The sequence below is a fragment of the Embiotoca jacksoni genome, unplaced genomic scaffold (genome assembly GCF_022577435.1).
Source record: "Embiotoca jacksoni isolate LCO1_2020_lvr unplaced genomic scaffold, fEmbJac1.0.p SCAF_24, whole genome shotgun sequence".
NCBI lineage: Eukaryota > Metazoa > Chordata > Actinopteri > Embiotocidae > Embiotoca > Embiotoca jacksoni.
In genome coordinates, this window is record NW_027185375.1 from 5455597 (window position 1) to 5465827 (window position 10231).

Below are 10231 nucleotides of genomic sequence, written 5' to 3' on the forward strand. Positions count from 1 at the left end.
CAAGCAGCGATGTGATAATGGCCACTATTACCAGCCAGGAAGCCAGTACAGCATTTTTTTTTACCATAACTAGATCTTTTTGCAAACAGAAAACTTGTCCCCTTAATTAGTTTATTTGTTTTCTTCTGTCCAACCCCATCTCCAAAAAGGTTGAGACTGTAACTAATGTAAATAAATAAAGAATGTGATGATTTGCAAATAATGTAAACCCACATTTATTTTCAAACAGACTTAAGACAACATATCAAATGGTGAAATTGAGTTATTTGATTGTTTTCGGAAAGAAAAAAATGCTTGTTTTGAATTCGATGGCAGCAACACGTATCAAACAATTTTGGATGGATGCATGTTTACCTGGTCATTGCATTTTCTTTGTATTTACATTTTACACAGACTTCCAACTTTTTGGGAAAAGGGGTTGAAAAATTGCTAAAGTCATAAGCAGATATTAAATTAAATTAATTAAAATTTTATATATATATATATGTATATATATATATATATATAGCGCCAAATCACAACCCGGGTTATCTCAAGGCACTTAACGCAGTAAAGTCCTTACGACAAACTTCACAACATTATACAGAGGAACCCAACAATTTAACAATTCCCATGTAAGCGTAACCCACATTAGTTTTTACCAGCAACTAAAGGGTTAACTCACACATGCAGTACCGACGTCCACCAGAGGGGCGCTCTCGTAGAGCACGTCGGGACATCAAGCCGTCTCCGGGGAGACGACCCTTCATGTCTCAGATGAAACAGCAGCCTCATGAGCGACACCACTGAAGAATCTCATTTGGTTGATTTTTGCTCACTGCTGTTGAGGATCTTTATTTATTTGATCGTTAACCAGACCGACTCCGAAGGAAGAAGTTTGTTTTAAGTCTGAGAAGAATCTCCGGTGAGTGACGGATGCACGTTGCTCACAGTTAGCCGTTTGCTGCGCAGCTACGAAGGAGGACAGTTGTAACAGTTGTTTAGTTGGGTTAAAGATATCTATCAGGAGAGACGGGAGAAATAACCAGTCGGAGATAAATATTAATTTGTTGTTGAATATTATTTTACGGGGTTGATATCTGTGATTGTGGAGCTACATGTACGCGACGGGGCTAGTTAAGCGCTAGCTAAGCGCTGAAGGGTTAATGCGTCGGGACCTGTTGAAGCCGAGCGGGAACGATGACGTCATGTTCTTGGCTCAGCGCCAGAAGTTAACGGTCAGATTGAGAACAGCTGTTGAGTGTGTTGCTTAGTAACGGTGGACGTTTAAATAATGTCTGTTAGGTATAAGTGACGGATGTCACTGAGACATGAGCACATGTGTGTGTGTGAAATGTGTTAATATTGACCATAGTGAATAGTATTGTATATATATGTGTGTAATACTATATTATTGGTCATTTACTGTTACACCAACAATAGAGTTTATAAATTATAGTACTGAAATCGTATTAAATTCTGCTGCATGCAGATTTTTTTTTTTTTTTTTTTTGTATGGATCTGTGATGGAGACAGCGATCCCCAGAAACCTCCACAGAGCACTGGAGCTGAGTGACCCTGTGACCCCTGATCATCTTCTCCGTGGGTGAAGCTGCATTTGGTCTTCTTGGATTCTCCTGTCGGAGCACCGACGAGCAAAATATTCAGGTAAGAGTTAGTCTGAGAGCCTCCAGACGTACACTACCTCGTAGTAGACTGAAAGACAAGAGACTGAAACTGACTGACTGGGAGAGAAAAAAACAGTATTGGGGTTAGTATTTGAATTTATTTTTATTTTATTTTGTTCCCTTGATTTTCTGTGTGTGTTAATAACTAATAAATTGCAGTTCAGTTCCATGTTTTAAACTGCAAACATTTGCTGTGTTTCATTCACTCCCAGAGAGACAGTCCTAAATTTAACACAGGAAATCTAGTAATCTAGAAATATAAGCTTGGAGGAAAAAGTTTTTATCAAAAATATATGATTAAATAAACAATACATATGATGCTAAGAAATGTTCATCTTACCCATAAAGTACAAATAAAACATTCAACCTCCAGCTCTATTGTTTTACACACATTTATTCTTCGTACTGCTCCTCTGTCTTCTTGATCTCTTGGTCTTAATCTCCCTTAAAGTAACATAATGGAGGCTGTCCTCTTCTCGGCAGCCCTGGTGAGCAAACAAAATCACAATAGTAGACAGACAGAAATTAAATGTCATAAACACAAGTTTCAACGTTGTGTCAAACTCACCTCTTGAATTTACAGAAAATTGTGTTTGAGGCTCTGCTGAGAAAAAAACAGGAAAATAAGGGATTTCAATTCAAAAGCCATGCTTTCCAAATAAGAAGTGTGAGATACAACCAGCACTACTTACCTGTAGATCTGTAAGAGTTTCTCTTGACCATCTTGGACATCAAGAAAGTTGATAAAACACTGAAGATGCTGGTGAATGATGAAGCTGAGAAAGTGCACATCAAATTTTCTGTCAAACATTTTGGGAAACAGAGAGAAGTCTAAGGAAGACAAGTCTGGCAAGCCGGGTGGGTGGGAAGAGAAACACAGGCATACTGTCTTGTTGAGACTCTGTGTTCCGAATCACATACTATTTATTTTTACTTTTCGTACAAACTGCAGCTACCCTTAAAAAAAGTATGTACTGTTGCATGTCGTATGTATACAATTGGGACATACTACTTCATCATAAAAATGGGCCTTGAACTTTGACCCTCTTGGTCATGTCCGCCGAGATCTGCAACGTGGCATTTATAGTGAAAAGAAAAAAGATGTGTTTTGGAAGGAGTACGCTTCATTTTAGTGTCTCTTCTTCTTCTTCTTCTTTTTCTCCACCTCCTTCTTTTTGTGGGGGCGGAGCATTAGCGCCACCAACTCTCTCTCTGGCGCAGGCCATGTGACTTATGTTTCACCACGCAGAGGATTGTGGGTCAGAACAGCTCCAGTAGCATGCTGGCCTTCATACTGCTAAATACAACTGGATGTAGGACATCCTGGTACTTTTGGCATCCTACGCTTAGCATACTATGTATTGGGACATAAAATAGCACTTATTTCTGTTTTAAGAAAGCTTGTACAGCTACACTACAGAATATTCGGAACTTGTCAAAACATCTTTAGTGTATCATTTAAATAAAAAAACAAAAGCAAGAAAGGCATGTGGGGTCCTAAATCGGCATGTAATTCAACATTGCCAGAGCTCTCCCTCTAAATATACATTACAGGGGGCAGATGTTGACAGATGGCACAGAATGCATCTCTGTACCAGGGAACTAGACTTTTTCTGCCCTGAGATTATTTCCTCGACAGCAGGAGGAGGTGTGGGGATGGACTTTCATTTTCACTGCAATCTAAGTTGAACTGGATGATAAATCAGTTACACACAGCAGATTCAAGTAGAACCTGAGTGCAGCACGTCAAACTTCAGTGTCAGATACTGACACATTGAAAACAGCTCACACAGTCCCATTAAAAAAAATTAAATGTGTAAAAAGTACTCTTTCTGCTCATAAGTCCGTTTAAGTCCATCCAGAATTTGGAAACAGAAGGACAGAGGACAACAACTACACATGTCAGTTTCATGATTACTAGACAGGTAAACGCGGATGTGATGAGCAACATGATACATTTTTATTGTGATGTTCCCAGAAACAAAAGAGATATCAAATAAGAAAAGACAAATGGATTTGTGCATCATTACCAGGATCACGTTTGTGACACAGTATGAAAAGTATAACTTTGTTACCAGATTGTCAGGAAGTGTTGCTGAATACAGAACAGTAAAAATCTGAAACTGAATAAACTTTAAAAATAATTTCTGAAATGAAAAAACAAAACAATATGCAAAAAAAACTAGAATTTCACTTTTACTTTGTTTACAGCACTATGTGGTATGCTATTGTGTGGCTCATTGTATTGACATGGTTGAATTATACAGTGTTGTACGTCAAAAACACAGCGACTGTGATAACTTCATCATGTCGAGAATATGTGAAGTCATCTTCAATCTATTCATCGTATTAATCTTACAGACAACAGAGGATTGTAACAGACTCAGTATTGCTGCTTGATGCTGGAGTAAACACATTCACTGTTGGTGCTCCTCTGTCTTCTTGATCTGTTGGGCAGGTCAACACTTAAAGCAGCATAGTGAAGGTCGTCTGCATTTTGGTTGCCCTGGTGACAACAAACGTAGACATGTAGATCAAAATGTCGATCCCGGCAGAAATGTTAAGTGCTGTGCAATAACAATACGTTTGAATGTAAATTCAACAGTTATTTGAACCATATAAATTTACCTCTATGGAGGGAGCTGAGGATCGTGCTTGAGACTCTGATTGGAAAACAGAAATAGCTATTTTATTAAAAAGCCAAAGTTAGTAATTAGAAGCTGTCAGATATGCGGAGTGCCTGTTGCCCGTACCTGATCGGAAACCGTTTCTTTTGCTCATATTATACAGTAAGAAAGCCAAAAAAACAGCGAGACTGGTGGTGAATGTCAAAGCTCCACTCAAGAAATACACCAGGACAGGAGATTTCACCTCATCTGTAGAGAGCCAGACATCAGGAAGAGAGATTTCAGTCTGTTTTCATATTAAGTCTGAAGTTTCTGCTTGCTTGTTACTCACCCTCAGTGTCCAGCTTGGTCCCGTTTCCAAACAGTATGCGTCCACACGAGGCAACAGCGCAGTAGTAGATCCCATCATGAGACAGATTCAGGCTCTTCATCGGCAGGTTGTACATGCAGGTGTGTGTCTGTGTGTCGGGTTTCCCCTCACACTGATCATTGCTGCCTCCGTCGGTGTAAATTAGTCCTGGATGAGATTCTTCAGAGTTTTTGAACCAGTAAACCCTGTGTTCTCCGTCACAGGTCCCAGTGTGTACTGTACAGTTCAGAGTCACAGAGCCTCCTGGCTGGATGCTCTCAGACTGATGGACCGAAGCTTTAATGTTCAAACCTGAACCCTTTACACTGACAACAGTGCCCTCTGCAAATATAACAGTGAACGAAACCCTCTTTGCGCAGTAGTAAGTAGCTGAATCTGAAATGCGCAAATCTGTTATCTGCAAGTGATTGTTACTGATTTCAGCATCCATTGTGAAGCGTGGATTGTTCTTAAATTCCCCACTGAAAGTGCCATTTTTGTTATACAAATATAGGGAAGAGATGAGCCTTGGCTGCTGTCCCAGACTTTGCTTGTACCAGTAAAACCCTGTTGTATCCTGTTGTTGATAGAAGCATCCTAAAGTCAAGCTTTCACCGACACTGGCTGATACAAATCGTCTCCTCTGATGATGATTTGTCCCCTGAGCTGAGAGCAAATGAGATAAAGCAAAAACATTATTTCAGATGAAACAATCAGTTCATGAAAAGATATTTGAAATATTTACACAAAGGAGTGATCATAATCCATGCATGTTGGAATTGTAAAAACATAACTCACCTATACTATCCAAGAATAGACATGTGAGATACAAAGCAAACTTGGGAGGTGTCATCGTGTTCAAAGAGCTGTGTTGAATGAGCAGACTCTTTACTTTCCTCCACTCTTCACAGACGAGGCTGCTTTTGATTGGCCAATCAGATGCCACCCAGAAGTAGATTATTGGATTAAGAACATGCGTGGCAGTGTGCTGCGTTCGTTTGCAACAGGAACCGTCTTGGACTTTTTGATCTGCCCTCGTATACCAGCCTTTCACTGGTCGTTTGTCAGATGGTTGCATTATTCATATTCTGCATGTTGTTGTATTCATACCATATCGTAATCTGTGTTGTTCCTTTACCTATTAGACAAAACTTTTTTTTTTTTTTTTTTAAATGAATCTACACATACATTTTATGTATGTAACCCCCAGTATGCATCAGCTGTGCTGGGAGAGCAGCAGCATCTACATATACTGAAGTTTAGGAGAAGCTTTCTTGTGACACTTTACTTCATTGCTCCAGACACTGGGTTTCACCACTCCCCCCCTCTTACTTTGGTCAGTCAAATGTTTCTGTGACACATTGTTCCACCAGTCACTCAAGAATGACAAAGGACTGAAGGTGTTTGCAGCTTCTTCAGTTCAGACTGTTGCACCCTCAGTGTAGGAAAAAGCGCTACCGCAGGTCGTTGGTTCCGACAGTTGTCGGACTTTTCAACCCCACCCTATAATATCGTCGCGCTGTTCATCTCATTTCATTTCATAGCACCGGACACTTTTTCCATTCATCCTAAACTGTATTTATTTATTTTAATTTAATTGTATTTGTTTTTCTTTGTGTATATAGTGTGTGTGTGTGTGTGTGTGTGTGTGTGTGTGTGTGTGTGTGTGTCTGTATTTATTCATTGCTTTTCTTTTTTGTACTTTTTCTAAAAAAAATGATTTATCCTGTATTTAAGATGTCTCACGGTGTTACGAACATAGATGTGTTTATTTGATCTTTAATGACATGAAGTACATCTTCAAAAGCACATACAGAGACGAGTTAGAAAAACATACTGGATCCTCAAAGTCCATGTGTCATTTGTCAATTCATTAGTAAATACAAGCTGTCCTGGTTTGAACGTAAAGAGAATTTATCTTAAAGTTGCTGTGAAGCAAAGAAAACTTTGTCGCATTGAAATGTGGAGTCAGACCGTTAAACAGTTTCTCACCCGTTTTCAGCTCAGGTTTTTTTTAGGCGGAGCTAAAACCTTACCTATCTACCTCACAACTACCTATCTACGTCAGATCACAGCCGGTTTATATAACCTTCTGCATGGCTCCTCCTCTCACACGGTGAAACGCTATAAAAGCCTGCAGCTCATTTGCATAAGAGGTCATCCCACTCGACTTCAGTTGCTACTCCTGCCGTAGTCAGATTATTATCATACATCAGCTAGCTGCTACAGGACGTCTCCCTCCACCCGCACGTGTATCTTTCCTGGATGCAAGAACCTCCAAACTAGCGCTGCAACGCTGTTTAAATTTCCTACTGAGGAAGAAAGGAAAAAGAGGTGGATTGATCGAGAGCCACGCTGATGGAGAGCTTCGCATCAACAACAACAGCTGCCTGTGCAGGGACCATTTCACGGCTCCTCCTGTAGCGCGGAGACGAACCGAGCTTCACCCTCACGGCCGTTCATCTCTCGGTCGCGCCGGCACCGTCCGCTGCCGCTGCCAGCGGGGTCCGCCGCCGCCGAACGTGTCCGCCGCCGTGTTTGTGTTTTCCCAAAGCAGGCTGCTCCATCCACCAGAGAGACAGAGTGCCGGTGTGACATCATGCATAAAGTCACCGAGAGGTTGGATGTCAGACGGACCGCTTAGTGGGGAAAAGAACTGCAGCCACAGGACTGTCATAGTCATACGCAACACTGAACACCTTCCAGTGAGGGGGCGGAGCTTCAGCTCCTTCAGGCGACACGCCCCCCCCTCCCCCCCCCTAGTCTCAGAGCAAAGACTGATGATTTTCTCACTATTTCAAACCCTAATTTAACAAACTTGTCTGTTTTTTTTCCCATTCAAATTTGGATGGGTAGTTAACAACACATACTCCTGTGGTTGATGAACTTAAAACTCATTTTCATTTCTACTTTACAGCATCTTTAATAGTAAAAAACAACAACAACAAAAAAAAACGTATGACTATAAAAGCTTACAATTTTAGATAAGTGGTTTCTTGGTAATAAAACAAACTAGCACGTAAATATTGGGCTGCATCCTGCTTGCAACGACGACGATTATCACGACAAAAAAGTATAGGGCTTTTTATGTGTGTATTACTAAAAACCTAATGTAACCCTGAAGAGATTCCATCTTTTGACTACAGACTAAAAGAAAACAACACACAGATCTATATTGTATTTAACATAATATCTCCAAATAGATTCTAACAAATGAAACAGGCCCTCTTCTACTGCCTTGCACTGAAATATTTACATTCATTCTTCTGTGTTCTTGTTAACATTCATAGCAGCATAATGGATGTTGTCTTGGTTGATAACCTGGTAACATAATACATAAAAAGCAGAATATGGACTCTGACTAACATTAAAATGTTTGCATGTCTAAACAAGACCAGGTCAAACCCAAGTGGTCTGTATGAAATGACAGAGCACTTTTATTTTGAAATGAGTTTGGAACCAATACTGGAAGACACCCAGTTCGGCCGACCAATGGCGTAAACAAGTTCATGGTCATCAGCTCTGACTTAAGGTGATGCATGCTGGTTAGAAGTTATATATTCGACTTTTACCGGTGCCGCAACATGTCAGCATATCACGTGACATTAAAACCTCATGGGAGCAAGGTGGCGGTAGTTTTTTTTAGAGTCAGGATCTCCTTTTTCTACTTGCTAATTTTTTTTATACATACACGTACACAATATACATAGACTTTACCTCAAGCAGGAAAGCTGGAGAAACAGTTTAGTCCAGAAGTTTGTTGTTGTAAAGGACGTAGTTCTTTTGTTGGATTTTTCTTTTATTAATCGATTATCAGAAGTTGGAAATGAATTGTCTGTCAGTGAACCTGTCTGTCAGGAACCACCCCGACCCTTCTTTATTCCTCGCTACATTTTCTTGCACTGACATCGAATGTTGGCATTTGTTTTGAATTATGAGCTGCACAATCCTTTAATCGATCGTTCTATCGGCTGCATCTTTTTGACTTTTGACCACAAAAAAAAGGACATAAAAAAAAAAAAAAATCTTCACTTAAATCCATATTAGGCTTGAAATGCACCAAAATAATTTTTTTTCCACAAAGTACAGGTGTTCATTTCTACCGCTTTACACTGGAGTAAACACATTCAGATGTGGCGGTGTTCCTCTGTGTTCTTGATCTGCTGGGTACCTTCACACTGAAAGCAGCATAATGGACGCTGTCTGCATCCTGAAAGTCCTGATAACAAAATATGAAGAACTGGATTAGCATATCGGTCCTGACAAGAATTTAAAAAAGAAATCCACTGACCATTCGATTTTGTTTTTGTTTCCAAATGTGTTTTAATGGCAGTTTATAGATTATAAAGATACACTTACCTCTGTATTTCTTGTAGAGGGAGCTGATAATCCGGTTTGAGGTGCTGGGGGAGAACACAGAAATAAATTGTTTGAGAAGTTATATTTAGTAAATACAAGCTACCAGATACAAGCAGTATCACTTACCTGTCCACTGGCAGTTGTTTCTCATGATTGCTTTGCACACAGAGAAAGCCAGTAAAACACCGAGGATGGTAGTGAATGTCAACGCTCCACTCAAGAAATACACCAACACATGAGAGTGTTCCTCATCTTCTTCATCTGCACAAATACAGAGACAGAATTCACCTTTTATCTCTTACAATTTTTTATGGATATATTTGTATAAATGAAACTATGTTGTTACTCACGTTTAATATTCAGCTTGGTCCCGTTTCCAAACAGTATGCGTCCACACGAGGCAACGGCGCAGTAGTAGATCCCAGCATGAGACAGATTCAGGCTCTTCATCGGCAGGTTGTACACACAGGTGCGTATGTGTGTGTTGGGTTTCCTCTCACACTGATCAGTCTTGCGTCCTTTGGTGTAAATGAATCCTGGGTGAGATTCTTCAGAGTTTTTGAACCAGTAAACCCTGTGTTCTCCATCACAGGTCTCAGTGTGTACTGTACAGTTCAGAGTCACAGAGCCTCCTGGCTGGATGCTCTCAGACTGATGGACCGAAGCTTTAATCCTAACACCTGCACCTCTTACATTGACTGTAGCGCCCTCTGCAAAATTCAAGTTAAATGTATAGCTAGATGCACAGTAATATGTAGCTGAATCTGATATTTGCAAATCCTGGATCGTTAAGTCATGTTGATTGTGCTCCGTATCCAGTTTGAAGCGTGGGTTGTCCTTGAATTCATCATGAAAAGTTATTTTTGTGTCAAACACATAGAAGGAAGAGACGAGCCTTGGTTTCTGTCCCAGAGATTGTGTGTACCAGAAGAGCCATGCTGAATCTTCACCTTCATAGGAACATCGCAAAGTCACACTCTCACCAACATTAGCCGGTATAAAACCACTCTCTTGATGTACAGATGAGGACCGATCAGTCTTCTGAGCTGAAGGGACATCAGAATAAAAGAAAACACCATTAATTAAGAATTAAGTTAAAGTTCAGCATAAACTTTACATAAATGACTATTTGAAATATGTGTATGGAAACTGGAGCCACAGAAGAACAACTCACCCATTTTCCCTAACAACAAACATGTGAGATAAAAGATGAGCTTTGAAGATGCCAT

The 10231-nt window shown here is 40.1% G+C and overlaps 2 protein-coding genes across 2 annotated transcripts; both read right to left on the reverse strand.

Annotated features, from left to right (window-relative positions):
* Positions 1-3647: 3647 nt before the first annotated feature.
* Positions 3648-7241, reverse strand: LOC138203819 (uncharacterized). Its single transcript, XM_069158810.1, has 5 exons — positions 7091-7241; positions 4626-5309; positions 4421-4543; positions 4296-4330; positions 3648-4173 (listed from the first exon to the last, which is right to left on the reverse strand). Exons 1-5 carry the CDS (start codon positions 7239-7241, stop codon positions 4051-4053), a joined length of 1116 nt encoding a protein of 371 aa, XP_069014911.1. The 3' UTR covers positions 3648-4050.
* Positions 7242-8742: 1501 nt separating this feature from the next.
* On the reverse strand, positions 8743-10231 carry LOC138204167 (uncharacterized). Its single transcript, XM_069159316.1, has 5 exons — positions 10177-10231; positions 9353-10048; positions 9129-9263; positions 9003-9046; positions 8743-8862 (listed from the first exon to the last, which is right to left on the reverse strand). Exons 1-5 carry the CDS (start codon positions 10229-10231, stop codon positions 8743-8745), a joined length of 1050 nt encoding a protein of 349 aa, XP_069015417.1.